The 22,674-nt window shown below is 41.5% G+C and overlaps 1 protein-coding gene and 1 long non-coding RNA gene across 6 annotated transcripts in view; one reads left to right on the top strand and one right to left on the bottom strand.

Moving 5' to 3' along the window:
* The window catches only part of PATJ (PATJ crumbs cell polarity complex component), a 137,725-nt gene that overhangs the window by 66,308 nt on the left and 48,743 nt on the right, over positions 1-22,674 (bottom strand). For all 5 annotated transcript variants that reach the window (XM_064429066.1, XM_064429070.1, XM_064429068.1 and 2 more), the window contains 9 exons: positions 22,515-22,634; positions 19,376-19,750; positions 18,096-18,216; positions 17,368-17,524; positions 16,295-16,366; positions 15,265-15,442; positions 14,315-14,425; positions 13,502-13,579; positions 10,354-10,471 (listed from right to left, as the gene is read on the bottom strand). In XM_064429066.1, coding sequence (XP_064285136.1) covers positions 10,354-10,471; positions 13,502-13,579; positions 14,315-14,425; positions 15,265-15,442; positions 16,295-16,366; positions 17,368-17,524; positions 18,096-18,216; positions 19,376-19,750; positions 22,515-22,634 — 1,330 coding nt within the window. The remainder of the gene's footprint in view (positions 1-10,353; positions 10,472-13,501; positions 13,580-14,314; positions 14,426-15,264; positions 15,443-16,294; positions 16,367-17,367; positions 17,525-18,095; positions 18,217-19,375; positions 19,751-22,514; positions 22,635-22,674) is intronic.
* LOC135305435 (uncharacterized) lies at positions 1,358-2,932 on the top strand. The gene is made up of 3 exons (XR_010366615.1): positions 1,358-1,405; positions 1,525-1,608; positions 2,879-2,932. It is a non-coding gene; the product is annotated as an uncharacterized LOC135305435 (long non-coding RNA).

Below are 22,674 nucleotides of genomic sequence, written 5' to 3'. Positions count from 1 at the left end.
TTTCATCAGAGAGGATGACAAAGAGAACACTTCTCGTGTAGACAGACTCCTAAAATACAAACTTCCAGGCTGAATACACACTGCTGGGCTATGGCTGGTATTCCAAAAGAGAAAGGCACCAACTAAATAAAGAACTCATTCAAAGATCTCGTCCTAAAATGAGACAGAAAGAGTTTTAGGAAGAATTTTCAACTGTCTCACATGAAATAAACTGAAAATCAGTGCTCATGAGAACACATATCTTTTTCCAGTGTTAGTCAAGCAGCAACCTCTGCATTTACAGCTGCCAAATTCCTGTCCCATCAGCTGGGGCAGGGGAACCCCAACAGAGGGAGGGATAACAATTCCTCTCCACACAAATCCCCCACTGAATAATCCTGTGAGATCACGAAGCAGTTGCATGCTCTCCCTAAATAAGCCATAAACCTTATTTAATCAGCTGTCCTGAGAGTCTACTGGAGAAGTTAATCAGGTTTGTGCTGCACTTATGACATCATAACACTTGATAGATTTGATTAAATAAAACAATATTTTGTATTGGAAATTCTATTCTGATTATTTTTAAGCTCTCCAAAGGACAGAGCTTGGCAGATCTGTTTTCTCTTCCACAAAAGAGTAAATTAAAAGTGCCAGGGTCAGACACCTTTCCTTCAAATAAGAGGTGCTAAGCAAGGCATTCATTTTTCTGCAGGAGAAAAATTGTATCACAAAGAAGTGAACAGAGTATTTGAAGAGATGATTTCTTTTTTTTTTCAGTACCAAAATATGTTATTATACAACAAATAGCTTCTCTTCTAATGTATTTAACAAAATAAAGATATTAATGCATTAAGCTTTGGGCATTTTTGAAATGAAACAAATTATAATCCGGAAATTGATGATGTATGTGAGCAGAGACTTGCAATATGTCAAGCTCTCTCTCTTCTTCCTTCTGGCAAAAGAAATCCATCTCCAAGGATTAATCCAGGAGGAAGAGCTAAATGGATAAACTTTACTATATTAAATACTCACTTTTTCCACTCTGACTGGAGGAGCAAATCAACTAAGAGAAAGTTAAAAAATAAACACCTGAGGGAAAAGTAAGAGTGGGGTATGGTAATTTTTACTGTAATTCTTTTGGCTGGATATTAAATTGATTTTTTTCCCTCTTATGGAATTTAGCCATCAAATAAGATGATTCAGATGCATCCACAACTTACTCCTCAGTAATAAACACTGTCTTTAGGGTAAGCTGGAGCTCTAAGGATCCTGCTTTCTATTTTATTTCATTTTAAAATTTACAGGGCCACCTGCCCTCTGGGAACTGTGGTGTGGAGCTCCACAGGTCTCAAGATGCTTCGTGTCTCTTATGACAGATGGCCAAGCAAGACATCCAACAGATGGCAACCCACCAAAGAGATGCCAGGTCCTCCCAATGGCAGTCCAGGGGTCATGCTCCAGTGTTTATTAATTATATTTCAGTCTCTTAGTAGAAATGAAGCTTAGGTCTAATAGGGTAGCTAGTTTTATTCTGTTTTTCTACAGGAACACAGCATGTGCAATCCAAGCTGCTGCCCCCAAACCTCTGGACTGGCAAAAAAATCTCATGGTGGAGCAGGGATCCCAAAGGTGCTGTAAAAAGTTCATGAAAATAGGCAGGAGAGAAACCTGATAAATACCCTGACTGGGGGAAAGGCTTCGGTGTGAGCTCACACTTTAATAAAGGCAGAGAATTCCCCCAAGGGAAGGCCTCAGGAAGGCTCCAGCCACAGGAAAAGCTCAAAGTGGAGCTCACACCTTCCTGCACACCCAGGCCAGGTGAATTTCCCACAGAAATCTGTAGGAATCCAATTTCAATCCAATTTTCAATGCAGTACTCATTGAAGCCCTCACAACTTTCCCCATCCCCGTGTCCCTGTGCAAGGCCTGCCCATGTCCATCTCCATCTCCATCATCCCTCCTGCACACACAAATCCTTCAGGCCCCAAAAGGTTCTGCTGAGCTCCCCATTCCTCACAAAATCCCTCCCCACCTCTTTCCCAGCCCTCACTCACAAGCTGCCCGTGCTCATCCTTGCACAGAGCTCTCCTGGCTCCCTCAATCCACCACATGATGCCTCAGGTTTTGGGGTTTTTATTTTCAGACTCTGAGCTGCTTTAGTGTGTGGGGCTGGGCTTCACATGAGGGGATGGGGAGCTCTGCACAGAGCAGGGACACAAAACAATTCCTGCTCCAGCTGGGCACCAAGGACAAATGATCCAAATCACTTCCACCATCCCAGGCTGCTCCAAGCCCTGTCCAACCTGGCCATGGACACTTCCAGGGATCCAGGGGCAACTTCAGAATATAACATTTCCTCCAAAAACTTTTTGGGGAAGCAGGGAGAGGGAAGCACAAGCCACGGTCTCCAAGCACTGATGAAGAAAACAGACATGCACATCACCACACTGATTATAAAAGGCTCATTATTGCTTCTGGGGCAGCAGAAAGAACCACCTGCCCTTCAGCCAGCTGCCACCTCTCCCCTAAAGCCAATATGGCCAAAGTGTTCTGAATTTGAAAATAGAGATGCTCATCTAATGCAGCCAGCACACACACACAAATATATCTACATATAGATTTCCTTCCTAATGTCTTTAGCTTGCCATCAGTTTTCAATACACACGTGGCCATTACAAGGCATAAAGCAAATTTTCACTGGTCACAGAGAAAATTCACAGTCACAGTGCACTGCAGCCAGCACACCTAGAGATAAATACTCTGGATTGCTCTTTAAATGCCACCTACCCTGATAAAGAGCAATTACACACCTGCTCAAAGTGATGACACGACAGGGAATAAGGAAGAATCACGTCTTTAGACTGAGAAGCAAAAAATTATTTCAACTTTCTCCTGACAGTTCAAGAAGTGATTCTGGACAGCTGCCTCAATTGCTGCAATACTGTGCAAAACTAGGTAATGTCTGCAAAGAATAAAATTATTGTCATTTAGCATTTTTTATATTTCCCTTCTGTTAGAGCCTTACTTCCACTAGGTATTGGGAGAGCTACTGCTTAAACCAAGCAGATAATTTTGTTACAGAGCTATTATGCAAATAATCTGCTCTGTATTCTAACTAGAAGCAATGCTGTGCTAGTCTGGGCAAGACATGAGGCACTGTGGAGTTTTCTTTTTAATTTTTTTTTTTCTCTGTGCACTGGAGCAACATCATTTACGGTGGCAATGATGAAAGATAACTTCCCATCTAAAAATCAAGTTATTAGTCAAGAATATAAACACATAACCACCTTTTACGAGCCGGTGTCTGCCTTTCATTTACCTATTTAAATATTTACATCCTTTTAACATATTTTTGGTTGCAAGTCATTGCAGTGATATTAAAGAGTACTTTGGTGAGAGCAATACATAAAGACCTACTTGGATCATCCTCTCTTAGCAAGTTTGTGCCTGTGTTTACAGATTTACACCACAGACATTATCTTCTATCTGAAATTACTTATCTGTAGCACCGGAGCGAGATCAAAGATCCCAAACAACATCAGCCACCTGCACCAAGCCCCAGACAATGTAATAACCTTCTAACATCAAATCAGGGTATTTCATGCCCAGCATCTCAGTGCTATTCTCTGGGTACCTGGCTGGTGTTGGAAGAAAAGATCTTACCTAAGAACAAATGCAATCTCAGGCAATATTTAAAGATTAGATTATCCTTCATTGCAAATAGCTCATTTGTTTACTATCACATTGCTTTATTCTTGCTTTGCCTCCTTCAGCCACGAAAATGCTGAATATTCAGTTTAGATTCCCAGCAGCTTTTTATTTTAGTCTAAAAACATTTACCTAACACATTCTTAACAAGCAAAGTGAAGAAAATTCAGCCATCTGTCTCTGCATTACAATAACAGTTATGGAAGAGTAGATTATTCTATACAGCAAGAAATTTAATGCTACGAATTCTTATACTTTAAGCACTGTGTGCTCCAGTCAGTTTTGTATACAAGAATGTTAAGCACTGGCACATACAGAAGCAATGATTTATAAGCAAACACAAGAGAAAATATTTTAAAGATGTTAAATGCATTCAATATTCCAATCATGCTATATGTCCATGCTTCAAACTGAAGGAAAAAAAAAAGATCTCTGCTATTATTTTCTTTCTCCAGCACTTCACTAGTTCTAAATTATCACTAAAAATGCTTAAAAAATGACTTGCTGGAAACAAACACGACATAGAGACAGACGTGAATCCTTACCTGGGAAACCCCCTTGTACCATTGCTGTACCAGCATGTACTCAGGAAATCTGCATTCCTGACAAACATTCAGGGCTGTAAGCAGCTCAAATCCTCATCACACACAGGCTCAGGGCTTGTCTTTCTTCTGACGACCTTGGGCCTATTTTGCTGAGATTTTTCTCTCCTTAAGGGCAAACCGTCTGTCTGTTTCTATTACGAGATGCCATCAATTATATTAATTTCGGGCTGCCCACAAGCTCCCAGTCACATCTGCCAGCAGAGGAGAGCTGCCTGTGGAAGCACGCAGGGAGCAGCAGATCCCTGGATTCCCACATCTGACCCACGGATGCTCCCAGCTGCTGTTTGTGCTCTGCCAGCATCCGAATGACATCTCCATCCCCAAACACCAGTCACCCCCAGCGTGGCTGTGTGGCTGGCAGCTGCAGGTGCCTTCCTGCTTAATGACCCACTGCATGGCAAAGGAGCAGTTAATAATCTTATTTATCTGAGCATCCTTCTTCCTGCGAGCTACAGGGGTTAAAAATTAATTTCTCTCCCACAAACGGCTTCATTAAATCCGTTGTTCTCCGATGCTGCAGTTTCCCAACACTGGTATGTGCTTGTGGCACAGGGTTTGCTTGTTTTGTTTTGGTTTTTTTTTAATGTCAGAAAACAAAACCAATCTGTCATTATAAGCATAAAAAGGCTCAAACTTCATCATAACTTGTGTTTTGTTGAAACCCCAAACAAGCAATATTAGTTTTGCTGCAATGAATGCTGAACTGAAATGCTGAAAAGACTCAAAATCCTTAATTTAGTAATTAAAAAAAAAAGCAAAGATAAAAATCTCTCTCTGAATTTATAAACATACTTAGTTATTTTGGGAAGTCCTACTAATTCTCTTTTCCAAAAGCTACATTTAAAACAACTCAGAATACTCAGTTATTTCGTTAATATCATTAATTTGTTCGTTTTTAAAGTTCATTGTCCTTCCTTTAGAATATGTCTCACAGCACACACACAGCCATCTGTTCAGTGCATTATGTCAAGCACACAGTAAAAAACCACAAGAAGTCCCAGCTGCAATTTTACTATTACTTCATCAAAAATGTAATTTCCTCTTGCAATACTTCATCAGATGATAACTGTGCGTGTGACTCACAAAGAGAGTGAAGAAACCAGCCCAACAACAAAACCCCAAAGGAGCCCACAGCCTCAAAGTGCAGTGCCAGCACCTCCCTCACCCATCCCAGTGTGGCAGGGCAGCTCTGTGGCTCTGCCCAGCACGTTCTGGATCTGATCTCAGGGCTGCTTACAAACCCCACGCATTTGAGCTAATTATGGGTCAGAAGAAGAATGGGAAAAGAAGATTAGCAGCACAGAGTCACATTAAATAGAGATTAACACAGAGCTGAAAAATGAAAGTCTCTGCTCTGTCTGTCTAATCCTGGCTCTTGCCTGATCTAAGGAAATCCACTGTATTAAACACACTTGGTACTATATTTAAGAACATTAAATCTTGCACAATTACTACTTTTGCAATGTTTTACTTTCAAAAAGCTTGAAGCTTTTTTCCAAGCTACATCTTCCCCTGTGAGCATCATCTCTGTTTGCTGTTGATTGCAGTGACATCTATTGGAGAGGCAGTGCCTGGCTGCACCAGCTGCCTCCACTGGAGATCAACACTTTCAGCTGATCCCCCCCAAAATTAAAAGTAAAAGTTAGGATTGCTTTTCCTCTGTTTCAGCACACCTTTGCACACACCAGACTCCAAACAGTGAGATTCCCAGGAATTATGAGTGGGTTGGCTTTTATTTAGTCATCTGTTAATAATCCTGGCATTTTCCCAAAGTGCTGATCCTCACGTTGCCATCCTTGCCCACAGCAGTGCACAGACACTTCCAGCCATCCTGCTCCTGCCCACCCCACCAACCTGGCCATACCTTCCTCAGAGTCTCAGCTGACCTGGATTCCTTTTTTCCCATCTTTTATTTTTCTGCTCTTATTCATCAGAGACCTCACTGGCACCTGGATGCTGCCAAAATCCTCAGGTGCGTTAAGAGCTGCCCAACCCCATCCCAACCCTCCCGCACCCACAGATTTACCACAATGGGGGATCACAGAACCATGGAATGGTTTGGGTTGAATGGAGCCTTAAAGCTCACCCAACCTGGCTTTGGACACTTCCAGGGATGGGGAATCCACATCTTCTCCATGCCAGGGCCTCCCCACCCTCTGAGTCAAGAATGCAAAGTCCAGATACCAGAGAAGTTTTAAAATCTCTTGCTTTAGCAGAGAAATCACTGTTCCTCAAAAAGGCATCTTAGGAAGATAAATCATTATGCTTTCTTAGAGCTTCATTGATTTCCACATTATCTAGAGACAAAATAAGAGGAAGGGGGCATTATTATCCCCTTATTAGATACAGTTAAATATCCTTGCAGACAGGAAGTCTGAGCACTGCAGTAGCTTAGTCCATTATCCAAGCCACCTTCCACAAAGTTTTTATTACCATCTATTTTTATTATTTTGGACTTTTTTGAAACCAACCAGATCGATCTCAGTCAACTAACTGACAAAGGATTCCACTAAAGACAGAACAGCAATTGAAATGAAGGATTTCAAGTTCTTTCAACAGTTGTCCTTTCAGTAATTCTAGAACGCTTTTTCAGCTCTCTCCTGTCTAATTTACCTTTGCTGCAACTCAGTCACAAAAGCATATCCAAATTGTACAGCCAGGAATTCCCCCAAGGAAAACCTCACCAAAAATTCCATTACAAAGTGCTCTGCCCATCCATTTCCTCTGCTTCTTTTTACTACCAAGCCCTCATTATGGCAATAAGCCACCACGGGGTGCACACAAGTCCATTAGCAGGTTCTTGGAGCACACCTCCAGCCATCCCCACCCCAGGAAAACACTCCAGTACCTACTGATGCCTGCAGCACAGCTGCTCACAAGCACAAACAGCTTCTTTGTGTGCCTTCCCCTCCTTTTATTAAAAAAAAAAAAAGAAAAAAAAATCCCCGTTCACAATCCGGTGTTTTTCAGATTTGGGGAGTCTAAATGAAACTTCTTTCTCCTAAACAGGCTCTGCCACAGGCAAGCATGGGAAGGGAAAACTCCAAAATGTTTCAGCCTGGAGGATGAAGCATTTTGAAAGCTGCTTTTGCAGCAGGATGGACACGCTGCAAGTTGTGCAGAACTGCTTCCATGCACAAACTGAAAGCCTTGAAAGAGCAACCTCAAAGCAAAGAGAAAACAAAACCCACACACAGGGTTAGAGCTGGGCATAGATAAAGATTTGGCAGTGCCACCAGAAGAAGGAATAAAACAAGAGGAAATACAACTTTCAACTTGCCTTCAAAGTCAAGGAAAAGCCACCTAAGAACTTGGGAAATGATGCTGGAAGTACTGGGGGCGTGAAACAAAGGAGAAGCAGACCTGAAACTAAAAGGTCTTGGGTGCAAGAGTCACATCTGAAAAAAAAACCAAAGCCAAACAACAAAACACCTGGAACTTTAAACTTCTTAAACCACAGAAACATAGAGGACATGTCTGGAGTTTCTAAACCAAAAACTACCTCACAGCTCTATTCCCAACAAGGATTTTCCCTCTTTGGATCAGAACCAACTCTTGGAAAGAAAAGGGGGAACATGTACAAGAAATGACTGCTTGCTCCAAACAGGAATTCAGGTTCCAGGTCAGCAATGGGAAACAGTTTCAGCAGTGGGAAAGCAGAAATAAAAGGGAGCATTGCCAAAAGGCAAGTGGGTTTAGACTTTAGGGGAAATTAAATCAACACCAAAAGGTTATTTAGCCACTGTAAGGGGAAAACAGACAAAACATGGAGATTCTGAGGCCATATGGATGGGACAGAAAGGAAAGAAAAATTCTCAAATATGGCAGGAAGACTAACAATGCTCTGCTTTCTCAGTCTGGGAATGATGGAGGATGTGGAGACAAAAGATGAGAGGGAGGGCTGAGAGAATTGATAAGCAAGGACAAAAAATGTCAAGCAGAGCAAATAAAGTATTTCTGGAGTTTGAAAGAAATTGATGAGCAGGTTCCTGACACTGCAGCTGTGTTAATAAGAATGCTAAAAAATGAAGTAAAATCTATTAGGAGCAAAACAAGAGGACAGGTTTAACAGCTGTCCCACCTCAAAATGCCCTCCAAAGCTTTCCATGCTGTGACAGAGATTGAGAACTCCAGGAAGCAAATAAAGGAGAGGTTATGATGTGAATTTACCTGGGCTGACACCACATCTTCCTTTTGGAAGGAACTTTATCTTTTAAATAAGGAAGACAATAAATCCAGCTCACCTGTTGATGTATTTTTAGTTAAGTTCCAAACCCAGCAGAATGAGTTGGATAAGTGGGTAGGGGACAATATGAAAACACAAATGGGCAGCTCAGAAAGACAAGTTCTTGTCTGGGTTGGGATTTCTGGGAAAGGTGCTCAAGAACCAGGACAGAAGTTGTGAGCATCAAGCAATTAAAAAAAACAACACTGTGCTGGAATTTGCAGAGAAAACTTTGTTTTTCAAGTGATCACAGAGCAGGGACTCCGTAAAAGGCCATTCCACAGCTGCCAAGATGCTTAATGTCATTAAGTACACTTGGATCATTTCTAACACGCTTTTTACTGCAAGGGCTGAGGCACAAACTTAGTTTAAGCTTCCTTGGCCTGTTCTTAATTTTTAAAGGAACAGAATGAGGTGAGGAAGAATACATCTCTGTTTCCCAAGATTCATGGAAAAGATGGCTACAGCAAAACATTCAACTTCAGTCAGCAGAAAGGAAAGAGAGGAGATTCCCCTGAACAGATCTGTGTGCTGCTGCCAAGTCTGGTAGGATTGATGAATTTAATATCAGCAGCAGCTTTACCTTTTCAGCTTCCAGCCTCAGCCAGCAATATCATTAGGGATGGCAGGAGAGCTAAAAAATGACCAAGTCCATGAATAAGGAATTACTTCTGTGCAAAGTATTAACTTAGGCCCAGCAAGGACTTGGATTGAGGCATATCCTAATTAGATAACTCAGGTGTCAGCCTACTTATCACCCCTATCCTTTAACTGGGAATTAGAACTTCAATAACGAGCTGGAATGAGTTTGTTACAATTGGAGTTTTACCCAGTCTGTTTGAGAGCTCAAGATGATGAGAAAAATCACTGTAGCAAAAAAACCTCAAAAAACCAAACTAAACCCCAGCAAAAGCCCACAGAGAATCACAGAATGTTACAGGGATGGATGGGACATTAAAGATCATCTCATTCCACGGGCAGGGGTACCTTTCACTAGACCAGGTTGGTCAAGGCCTCATCTCACCTTATGCAGATTTGGTTCAAAGGAACATAAAGATTAAAAAAAAAAAGTAACTGATTTTAGAAAGTAATTTAGGACTCCTAATTGCAAGTTCAGTATTCCTAAATATTTTATTTCAAGATAAGCTATAGATAATAATATTCTATTTAACCAAAGTTGTAATTAACCAAAGTTGTGATTCAAAAGCAGCTGGAATCTAAATCATGCTGCCAGGAGCTCTCCACTTGCACTGCTCCCCACTCCTCAGTCCCTGCCCTTCCACAGAGTGAGCATCACCACAAACCACTGCCAAACCCAAAATGGGACAACTGCAAATGAAAACAAAAAACAAAAACCACCAACAAAATATGCAGAGTGCTACAAAACCAGGGAATCCCTTTTTCAGCAGAGCACCAAAACAACAAATCAGCAGAATTCTCTTTTTAAAGGAACTTATCTTGCTTGAACAGCACTGCCTGGGATCAGCTCAGGATTTCTGGTTTTTTGCACCAGTGGTCCTCAACCTACAACTGCTGGACTACCACTGAAATCAGAGCAGTAAAACAGAACATCCCCAGGCACTGCTGACACCTCTGCCCAAACAACTCCTCCAGACACAGCCTGGATGTTCTGGGGCTGAAAATAAACTCAGCCCCTCCTGTATCTCCTCAGGAGAGCTGAGCTCTGGGGCCTGCCTGGGGAGAAGAACCATCTACGTTACAAACCAGGTTGAGGATTGATGCTGAGCACCACTTCCCACAGGCAATAAAAGGTTTATCAGCAGCTGATTGCGTCCCACAAATGCGATCCGGTGCAATGATTGGAGCAGTACTCACCCTCTGCACAAGCATCCTCATCCTCCTCTTCATCCAGAGCAGCCTCCTCTGCGTGGTGCCTTTCGAGGGCTCTGTAAGGAGGTGGCAGCTTCATGGGAGGTGGAGCCCCATATTTTCTCTGATGGATTCAAAAGACAACGAGTTACATGTTTTGTAACCTCTGAGAACATTAAAAAATCCCACTGTGTGTTGCACTGCATGTGCACAGACACAGCACTTAATTACAATGCTAAATTCTGCAGCAAAGGTTTTTTGTGCAAGAAAGCAGAGCAAGAAGTGACACTGAACATCAAGAAAAAGAAACTAAAATACTTAAAATTGTGCATGCACATTTACTTGTTGAGAAAATACTTGTGTATTGCCAAAAACATCAAAGTGTGAACATTAACGAGGGGTTAAAAGCAAACATTGAGTTATACCCTGTTTCTTATAAGCCTCCATAACAAAACTGTCTGGTGCTGATAAACATCAATTTTTAAAAATATATATAAAATAAGAACTCAGTCCTCTTAGTCCATCCATGAATATTTAAACATCACAGCCCGTCCGTGTTTTGGCGTAAATTTAATAAAGGTTTTGAATTATATCTCCCAATAAAATTCTATTACCTCACATAAATACAGGCAGCTCCTATAATGATGCATATAGCGGCGCATGGCAGGAATACAGAGCAGGCTCTGAGGCTGGAGAGGCTCTGGCTCAGCTCAGCAATTGTTTCACAGCTCCAAGGAGCTGGGTCCTGCCTTGGTTTGCTCCACAAAACGATGCTCAGCTGCATCCCCTGCAAGCCCACTGCTAATAGCAGGATGCACATTAGAGAGGGAACACCAGGGAGCAGATGCCATTAGTGCACCCAGAATTCCTGTAATTAATTCCTCCTGTGGCTGGGAAATATGACACAACACCCAAACACATCAAGCCCAGGATAATATTTCATTTTTTTTCACTGTGCGCAATGTAAGCTGAACCTGCGTATTGATTTTTAAATTCCTGAAGCTGAATTTGTGTAGAATGGTGCAAGTAGTGAGCTGCAAAATGTGGAAAATTTGGAGAGGTAAAAATATCTGTCATCTCATCCATTTAACAGGAAAGCACTGCACTGAACACAGAACACAACAATAAATGGAATTAATTCAATCCACCAGTAGCAGAAGAGTGCAGTGAGAGCACTTGGAAGCACAACAGCTGTTTCCCAAAAGGCTGTAACACACTTAATGGTGCCTCCTACTTTTTCTTGAAGCCAGCACAGACAGAAGTGTGCAAAATCCAGATGATCCAGGAACCAAGGGAGGGCTTGGGTTCTGCTTTCCTGAGCAGGTAAAGATGGAAAATCTGCAGCCTCACTCTCAGCTGCCCATGACAAATGAGCCACTTTATTATTGCTGTAATTTAGTAATAACTTACAGTCTAAATATTGACCCTTTGGCTTTTTAAGACCTTAAACTTTTGTTAGAAAGTCTGTGTGAAATTACATGAGGCACCCAGGCTTACCCAGCAGTTTTCTATGGCTCAGAGGGACAAATATCTCTTCTCTCTCCTGTCCCACTGAAAATCCAGACAAGAAGATTGTGCCTGGCTCCTCCACTGCACCACGCTTTTGTAGCAACACAGAGGCAGAAGCACAGTTTACACAGCCAGCCAGCAAAATAATGCCAACATCTGGCTCGTCCACTATTGTTTTAAGTGGTTTTACAGAAATTAAAGTGCTCATTTTGAAACAAACAGATCAATAGAGGAGGATAAACGCCAACAAATCAGAGAAAAAACCCCAGCATTTGAAAAGATACAGGAAAAGGCAGGTTTTCCAGCTGGATGTGCCTGCTTTTAAACTCTTTTGTGAGTGTCTGAAGACTGGACTAGAAATATCAGTGATTCCCCATAGGGATGTGGACTAATAATCCACTAATAGCAACTCTTTCCAACTCCGAGACGGCCCCACAGAAGTGCACTACCACTGCTTTGTGAGCCCACGTTCAAAGCCAAAAAGGAGCTACATATTTATGCACTGGAGCTCTTCTATATTCCACCCACCAGTTTATAGCAGCAATAGATGAAAAAGGTCTGAAAAAGATTAGGCTCCCTCTTTAACCTCGGAACGCCACAGAACGCGACACACCGGAGTGCTGCAGATTAAAGGCAGCACGTTGCCAGAGGATGAGAGCTTTTGAGATGAGAAATATAGATAAAAAACACACACAAGAAAAGGGGATTGTAAGTGCTTCATTGGAACTATTATCCTCTGGCATGAAAGCATGTCTTCCAACACCTTTTCTGATAACTGAGCCTCGCTGCTCCCTGTCCCTGACAGGATCTGAAAGGAGCCTTACAAAAAGTTTTGGAGGTAAAAGAGTCCTCTCAAGTACCCAACAAACACCAGAGTGCTGAGTAGGATCAAATGGAAACTTCATCCTATTTGTAGTTAAACTACACCAGGCAAAACTTATTGTCTGCATCAATTCTGTCTCTGCTCCTGCTGCTCTCACACCCTCAAAGCACCTGAACTACACTGCTCAGTCAGGACAAATCCCACAGGAAAACACCAAGGCCATGATGGTGATACAGCTGAAAATGCAAAATTAGATTTTTCCCTTATTCCCTTATTAACACAAATTCCCTGTTTTCTACCAAACAGAGTTTTTTCTCTTTTAAAAGAGAAACTTCTCTGCTGTGCAGTAACTGCCTCACAATTAGCTGAGCAGCCACAGACCCCTGGGTCATTTCCTCATTTTGCACAGCTGTGGGAAATGCAGGAGACTCTGTGGATTTCATCATCCCTCAAGGTGATTTCACTGGATTCCAGGCAGCCTCACACTGAGGATATTATTTGTGTACATGTTGCCACTGCTCTATTTCTGCTGAACAAAGGGAATCAATTTGCCTCCACACGGAGCAAACCAGGTACTTCAGACAGATGACAGTGAGGAGCTGTGCTAAGTACAGGGTTTCAGCACCCAGCAGACACCCACAGAATAAATGTCAGAATATTTGGCAGGAATTTGGCAAAAAGTCGTAGAATCAAAGATATTTCAACAAAACACTTCAAATTTAATTTCAGACTTGGGAGGAAGCTTATCACAGAGTTAGAATACATGCTATTATACCATTTGATTTAGTAAAACCTGGGTACAGCACTGAATGGAATAAATACCTTATCACTCTTATTTTCTTTGTCTGCATCCTGATCTTTGCTGACTTTGATTCCCTTAGTCTGGGCAGGAGAAACCACCTGAAAACCAATGTAACATTACCCACATTAGAGAGAGAATTGTATCTGCAAAACAAACATCCAAAATCAGCTCCTGACAACAACAAAGCTCCCCAGTGCACTCTGCATTCTGCCCAGTGTGAAAGGGCACTGCAGTGCAGTCTATAAATTACATTCTTTCAGTGGATTTACTGAAGTACCTTCTTACATCAAAAGTTTGGAGTTTCTGTGTGTACTTCAGGTAGCTAGAATTGTATATCTGCTCTTATTAAGGCTTTAAAAAGTTTCTTGCCTTGGCCTCAAAGATGAGGAGATGCCTCAAATCTCCTGGAAATAAACTTGCTCCCAGGTAACTGTTTCAGGTCCCTCTGGTGACACATTTCACAAGGAGCTGCTGGTGTGAATCTGACTGATTTTAATTCCAGCTTTGCTCCTCTGGATAACAGAGTTTATTTCTAGATTATGAAATATGGGCAAATTAAAATGCACAGGGCCAAACTCTTACTACACAGGTGGGAGAGTTGAATTAACACCTAGTCAACAGATTTACATCTACTCCATGTAAATTAGACAAATGAGGTTTCCAATTAGACCAGAGAAGTAATCAATCGATCAATTGGTCTGTAACTGACTGAAAGGATCCATCCTTGGACACAAAAGTTGATAGAACTGGCTGAAAGGAGTTTAGCCACGTTTAAAATAAGATGCATGTTATGCATTTACTAAGTTTTGGAACAAAAATAGAAATAAACTTACTTTTGGTACATTAGCCAGGCTCTGGACTACAAACACCACAGGATTTCCTGCATTCTTGATGGCATCTACTGCTTCCTTGTGGGTGGCATTTTGTAGGTCCACCCCAGAAACCTGACAAACAGTGTTTATTTTTATTAGGTACAGAGTCATTACAAGGCATCACACACACTTGCAGGAGATTAGTGTATCTGAGGAAGGCATCAAAAACAGTCAAGAGTAATTATTTGTAAAGTATGTTTCGATGATGGCTTAAAGAAAAGTGTATTACTTGGTATTCATAATTAAAAGATGGCCATATGTTGCCCAAACCAATTCTTCTAGATAAAAACATAAGGAATAAGATTGTCAGAGTGTTACATAATATTAGATCTAACTCTTTCAGTTTTACCTGTTTGTAAACTAAACCTGAACAGCACTATCAGCTTGGCACCCCAGATTCTGAAGTATTAATTTGGAGAAAAATGAATAAAAAAAAATCAACCAGAGGTGAGAGGCAGGAATGACATTTCCCCCCACAGCACCTGCCAGAATCAGGGATTTATCCCAAACAGTGGTTATCAGTTAACCACTCTAAATCCACACACACACAAAATAACAGCCCATAATTCAGTATGAACACTCTGTGTCCTTGTATACATTAAATTTATGCTCATAGATATGCTGTAACTTATTCCTCATTTGTACAGGAGGAGAACACTCCCATTTTTTTTACTTCCCCCTCAGACACCAGGACACATCTTTTCTTAAATATAGAGGAGAAAGTTAAAAGAGCTCCATAGTCAGACCTTAAAAGAAAAAGAAACACCACCAGAACTTTCCTTTGGTTTTCAAAACAAAGTGTGGTCAATACCTCATGAAGTGGTGGCAGTATTTTGTTCCTCTCTCCACCCAAAGCTGTTTGAGACAATTTTTGTTTCTTAGACTAAAAAGGAAGGTTTATCTCCATTTACCTCAAGTATTTTATCTCCAGTTTTTAAAGCCCTTGTTCTTCCTGCTGGGCTGTCTTCCAAAACTTGTTTGATAAAGATCCCTTTAAGTTCTTCTCCATTCTTCAGGCGCTTTATGACAGTTTGTCCACCAACAATGCTGATTCCAAGAGACACCTCAGGGTCTCTGAAGATCTCAACACTGAAAAAAACATGTGGTAGTTTCAAGAGCTTCAAACAATTTTTTTTTTAAAACTACAAATGCAAAGCCTTAAATAAATGTAAGCTCCTGGTCTTTCAAGAAGATTTAACAGAGTAAAGGGATAAAGTCAGAAGCCTGAGAATGCTCTCAACAGAGCTGAGTTTGCACCCTGAGCAGATCTCACCCCACAAAAAGACCAAATTTCTGCTGCCAGTCCATGCCCACTGGGCAGAGGCTTTTATTTCAGACAAAGTCAGATATTCAAGTAAATAGTCATCCCCTTTCAGCTTGAGCAAAGTGCCTGGGAATGGGAAGCCCTGCAAGTGGCACGTTAGACAAATGATGAAGTATTTCATACCACTTTCTGAACACTGACTTCAGTGCACATTCATCAGCTCAAGCAGGAACTTTCTCATCATATTTTACTCGGGACCATAAAAACAGCTCACCTAAAAATGTTAACAATACAACAAAGATGTGGCTGAAAAGGTTGGCTTGGCAATTTGGAATGCTGCCATGGGGGTTTAGCAGGGAACCCCTGGAAAGGGAGACAGCCCAGCACTGTGTGCATTGTTCACACCTAATAGTTATTAAATGAGCAAGAACTTGTAGGTCATCCACAACCTAAACCAGCCAAGCTCTCCCAAGTCAGCTGTATAAATAGAAGGCAGAATTCTGCTGAACATCTGTTAAAAATTCCCTGTCTTCAGGAAAGCCCAAGGTACACAGGTACCCTAAAGTTATTGGCAGAGGAGGAGAGGAAAAAAAAAACACCCAAGAAGAACTAATGTGGCTCACAGAAAAAAAGACATGAGGTAAATGGGAAGGAAAAATAAGATTATATGAACATACATCCGTGGTGGTCCCCAGTGGCTGAAGTTTGGAGTTTCTTCTCCTTCTCCTTCTTCTCTCTCGGGTAATTCACTAATTTGGGGCACAGGGGAGGGGAGGAATAAAAAATAAAAGAGGCATCACCCATGCCAGGTCACAATTCCTCACATATTTTGTATCTGGCAATGAGACAGCAACACCTTCTCACACTGCCCAGTTTAAAGCAAATGTACAGAGTCAACAGACCAGACAGGAATTTTTGTATTTAGGTTTAAATGTACTTAAGGAATGCTCCAGAAATAAACATGATGGGCAGACCAAATTTATAAGCTGCTCTGTGATACACAAATCTGCACTGCATTTACTCATTGGAAATGATTATTTAGGCAATTAACATTTACTTTCTGATAAATATGCTGTGATGCTTGGAGAGGGATATAAACATGCCAAAACCAGTAAGCAGATCATGATCCAAGTGGGAGAACAGATCCTGTGTGTTCCATTAAACCCTACAGAACAATCCTCTCACCTTATTGTTGAGCTGCTTGCCCTCTGAGAGAGGATTTCAGATGAAATTAGGGGAGTACTGAGGACTGGAAGCAACAGGCCCCAAAAGCTCCACTACCCACTGACCCCAAACTGGTGGGGCAAGACTGGGACAGATAAAGCAAATATCCACAGCAATGCCAGCTCAAGGTTCCTCAGCACCACTAAAGTTTCCTGCAGAGGTCTGAGAGCCCTGCGTGAATTCTGTTCTTCCCAAAAGGAAGAACAAAGGGGAGGGAGAACCAGGAGGAAAGCTCCTTAGGGAGCCATGAGTAAAGGCTACATCCCTCTCCTCCAGGCCACCTCCACACTCCCCTCACTGCAGTGCTGGCAGAGCCACTTGCACATTTCTGTCACAATATTCAAGGGAGGAAACATAGGAAGTGTTCAGGTTTTAACCCAAACTGCCTCTCCTGTGAAAGCTACAGCCCTCTGTGTCTGTCTGAGCATTCCACACAGCCTTTAATCATGATGCAGCTGAGTAAAGCAAGAGCACTGTTAAGGTTATTAAATGAATGTCTTTCAAAACCTGAAATCTTCCTCCATACCTGCCTGAAGCTGCTCTAGGCTGAGCTAAGGTGGTTACTCTCCCAGATTCCTGGCTCTTGGGAAGAACAGAATTCTCCTCTTTCCCTGCTTCCTTTCCAACTGCTTCTGGATCAGCAGCAAGCTCAGGTCCCTTGGAGTCACTCTGAAGCTTTGTCCCTGAAGAAAAAAAGGGGGAAGATGTGAAAAAGGGGGAAGATGTGAACTTTTGCTTTTTCTGTCCAGGCACCCAGCAATTATTTCACCCTTGGAATTAAACCCTTTATCCCACCTGGCTCCAACTGTGTTCAAGGCCAGGCTGCACAGGGCTTGGAGCTCCTTCCTCCCAAGCAGGGAGTGCCACTTCAGGCAGGTTGATAAATTTATTTCTCTGATGAGTCCACCAAATCCTAACCATCCATCTGTGGCCATCTGACAAGGAAAAATCTGAGCACAGATCCAAAACCCAGGATATGGGGCAATTTTCTACCACACAGATCACTTGGAAATTTCTGGTTGTGCTGCAGTCACCTCCAGAGCCTGACACTTTATTTCTGTATTTATTTATCACTGGTCAGATTTGGAGGAGGAAGCAAGATTATAAAGCTGAAACTCATTTAAAGCCAGACTGCCTTGAGCCTGCAGAACCCTTGATTTGAATATTTTCTCATTTGAAAGTATTCTTGTTTTGGTAAAAAACTGAAATTTGTAAATACGAAATTATGAGATAAAGAGAAACCTTCTCACAAACCTGAATTCATCTCAGTTTTCACTTCTGCCTGGGTAGTTTCAGTATCAAATATGTCTTTTGGGTAGCTGCTGGGAGCTGTGGTTCCAGAAACGTGTGACCTTACAGCAGCATTCTCTTCACACTTCACAGAGGAGAAAAGAAGTAATTAAAGTTAGAAAGCAATGGTATTAACTTACACAGGGGTATTTGACAGGAACATTAATTTTTACAGCAAACATACACATTTCCTCAGCTACATTCATATTTATTCAGGTAACTATGAAATACTAACTGCTCATTTAAATACTAACTGCTCATTTATGCACTGCATTAAGAAGAGGCATGAGAAATGTTATACAATTGAAATATAAAGTAACTGTATCTTTCTCCTCACCTGTAATTCAGACAAAAATTTCTTTACTCTTGCTCATTTGTTTTTTATAAGTAACAAACAAATAAATTTAATATTGTGCATTCTGGTATAAAACTGCCAGTAGAAACTTCTTTTTATCTGTTTATACACATACTGCTTAAGGGGACAAGACAAACAAAACCTGAAATTCTCTGTGGCTGTGATGTCAAATCCTTTTCCTCCATTTTTTTTCATGTAAAAAGCACACATGCCTCAGAAGCTGGTGCATGGGAGGCTGATAATATCAGCTTTTTGTTTGGTGAGGGACTCAGAAGGAAAAAATAATTCTCAGTACTTGAGAAAGATGTATAAGTAAGAGTTTTGCATTTTACTTGAACCTGTCTCCTCCTGCTCCTTAATCCACCACTATCCTTGCCACAATCCCTTCCACCATATCATTTTTTACTCAACTACACAATCTGGCTGAAGGAACTGATTTGGATTTAAAAAAATAAGGAAAACAGAGAGTTCCTTTCACTGAAGCCTCTGGACTCTCAAACCCATGATGTGACATTCTGCTGTTACTGACATGCCCCATATCAGCACAGCTTCCAAAAAAGAAAACCAAAACCCCAAACCCACCAGTTTTTGGGTAAAAAGACAATTTCAGGATACCTGTAAATACACCAACCACATATTTCACTGCAGCAGGTAAATATACAGACAATAAGTTCCTAAAAACCTTCCAAAATGTACAGAAGGATAGACTGGTGTCTGCTAGAGGTACACAAGTCAATAAATCAAATGTGTAAGTTTAATAAATTAAATTCTAATAATTAAACAAAATTTAATAAATTACATTCTAGTAATTAAAACCCTAGAGAGAGTCCTGAGGGCTTGGTTTTGGAGTCTGCCCTGAGGGATCTGTGCTCAGCACAGCATTCCTTACCATTTGATCTTTCCTGAATGGATATTCCAGGCACTCTTTGGCACTCAGGCTAACACTGGCTCTTAAATCTTGCATTTCAGCAGCCTCCAGTTGCTTTGCCCATCGTTCTGTGTCCAGGTTCCTGTCTGAGGTTGCCTTCTCTCCACCTGATGCATCATCACCCTTCAGGAAGTCTGAATCCTCCTCATACTCCTCATCCACCAACATTTCCCGTTCCTCCTCCACGTCCTCTGCTCTGGCTTTCAGAAACTCACACATCTCCCAGGACTCCTTCCCATACTCATCATCCTTCTGAGAAAGCTGAAATGACCTTCCCAAGTCCAAGTGGGGCTCATCAACCAGTTCTTCTTTAAAAGGCACCTCGTCTCTGAAACCCTGCAAAGGTCATTAAAGGAATATGGATTTTACACCATGTTTCCACCCCACTCTTTTAAAGCTATCCTTTATTTTTTGCCCATGTTAAAAGTACATCCTGATTTTTAAAGTCTTCTACCTTTTGAATTTTCTAAAAGAAAACAGACTCTCTGACTTATGATTTTAGCACCAAAAGTAGACAGTGCAATTATTTTTTTTCAACATAAAGAAATTTAAGTCGCACAGCTTAGATACTGCTGCAGCCATTTGGAAAAACCAATCTGGACTGAAGTTAGGGAATGAAATTATTAATTAACACTAAAACAGCCATAGGAAAAAGTACATATAAATCTAGTTAAAGTATCTTTGTGCTTCAGACATATCTGCTGTTGCTTTATGAATGCATGAACATTTCTTAAAATGCCATCAGCTAAATAAACAGCCCAAGAGTTTGCTTATGCAACAGTGTCAGCAACTTAAAACCCCCCAAAAAACCCCAAATAAAAGCCATACTGTCTTGCCCCCTATGGATATTCCATACAACTCTTAACCTGGGGCAGAGGGGAAATGGAAGACTCACATACCCAAAAAAAAAAAGGATATAAATGACTGTTCATTACCTTCCTGTTTTAAGGAGAACAGTGCTCAAACCACAGAGCAACCAACCAAAAAAACAGCAAAACGGAGGGAAAAGGTACTGAAACCCACTCTGAAAGATCTCACTCAACAGTTCATTTTCTGGGATTTGTCACGTGCTCCCCCAGCTTCCATCAACTCCTGTTTCTCCCAAATGGAATGGGGTGCTGTTCGTTGGCTCACTGTGGGGCTGCACAGGCAGCTGGGATTTTATGCCCTGCACTTATCCCAGAATTTTGCCACACACTGAGAGCTTTCCCCTTTTTTCCTTCAGGCCACCAAGTCTCTGTGGCCCAAAGAACCCCCAAACCCAACTTCAACACCCCGAGCCCCCAGACTCCAAAACCAATGGACAGATTCAGGGCTCCTTCCTCAAAATGTTTTTGTTTCTGCTTCCTGCCCTTCCCAGACTCCCCACGGCACTGCTCCACTCCTGACCTTCGGTGTCAGGATCCTGTTTTGTTACATTTGTACAAATACAGAAGGAAAGCCCCAGACACTGCCAAGATGTTTGTATAACTCAAGTGAGAGGCAGGAGAGAAAACAGGAGAGAGGCAGGAGCATAAGGAAACAAAGCAGCCAATAGCTGGCACGAGAGCAGAACACCACCAACCCAGAAATTAGCCCATTTTATTAATTTAACTAGCATTAAATGTCCCTTTAATCCATTTGATCTGTGTACCTCAATCTCACAAAACACCCAGGCTGAAGAGATCCTGATTCTCTCCATTTTCACCTCCTTTCCCTTGGCTCCTGCAGCGTCGTTCTCCCAACACTTCCCCAAGCCCAGGGCACATAAATCAGCTTTCTCTGCCCACAACCACACAGGGTTTGTGTCCCTGACCCAGCAGTTTGCTCTGCATCCTCCCTGACTGCTGCACTGCAGCACCAGACACCACCAACACCACAGGGAATGCTGCAAACACGACACTGAAGCAAATAAAGCCCTCAAATTCCATCATTTTGGGGCTGAAATTCTGGTTGCCAGTGTCTCAGAGTGGGAGCCAGCAGGACACACCACTCCTGGCTACCCGTGTGAGCAGGTAAGACAATAAAAAATAATTTTAGCTACTACCAAAGCTGTCACAAATGAGGTAAAACAAAATGCAAGTAAATTCCCCTGCGGGTGTTTTGTCCAAATTGATCGTTCCAGTTTCAGGACTTTAAGATAAAATATTTTCTTTAAAAATACTTAATGACATTGTTTTTATTTAGGAAGTAGAAAACCCATCTAAGCTGGCAGAGGATAAATTCTCTGCAACCCCTCCAACAACAAATGCCATTTTACATTGTGAAAACCAGTAAATATAATTTATCATCATCCAGGCTAATTTCTTCACAGTATACCCACATCTACCCTACAATACTTCTCTTTTTGGCGCTCTAATCTACCATTTCAGCACTAAAAACAGCTTTGCACCCAGAGACAGGTACACATGCTCAGCTACATGAAAATCTGGAATTTATTTTTCTTCCTGTGTTGCAGTTCTGCATGATCCTTTATGTGTTGTATTTTCTGGTGCAAAAATAATACATTTACCAGCATGAATTTTGCAAAGCACTTGAGAACAGATGAAAGTTACAAGATATCCACATCTCTCTTGCTCTGCACCGGTGAGAACTGCAATATTATTGCCTATTACCCTGGTATCTGAGTTTCTCACTATCTATAATGCCACATCTTCCCACAGTAAACAGAATTATTTCTCAGATAGTAAGGATGAGGAGAGTTGAGGCAAGAGTAAAGAAATCACTCCAGAGAACATTAGAAGGCTATGAAGAAGAAAGTATTTCAGGAGTGCCTTATACTCTGAACTACTTTCTTGTTTTGCTTCATGATAATTAAAAGCATTCTGCCTCCATACTTTACCTTCTGTGCAAAGCTGAGCCCACCACTTCTGATTACAATAACAACACAGCATTCCTATTTCATATCCAAGGTAACCCAAGGTATTTTAATGACATAATAAATTTGATAAGGCAGTCTGGGAGCTGCATTGGTAAGTGCTCCCAATGCACTTGGCACAGTTTGCTGTTAGAGGGAATCCAATACTTTCAGTCTTATCTGAAAAACATACTGTATTTTTTACTTAAAACATCATTTCCTGTCTGTATAAACTGGAGTTGTACCAAAAAAGTAACCAAATACCTGTGGTGCTTCAAGTATTACTGAGAAATTTGTGTTATCTGTTGGTTCTGGAGACCCAGGGCTGCTTTTGATGCTGCTGGTATCCACACCGTGCATTGTCTCCTCCTCTCTGCCTTCTCCCTAAAAAAGGTAATCCAAACAATGAGTCAGGAAAACAACA

Source organism: Passer domesticus, chromosome 7, assembly GCF_036417665.1.
Source record: "Passer domesticus isolate bPasDom1 chromosome 7, bPasDom1.hap1, whole genome shotgun sequence".
NCBI classification, from domain to species: domain Eukaryota; kingdom Metazoa; phylum Chordata; class Aves; order Passeriformes; family Passeridae; genus Passer; species Passer domesticus.
The sequence above is the reverse complement of the archived record's forward strand: the minus strand, read 5'-3'. Positions and strand labels throughout refer to the sequence as shown.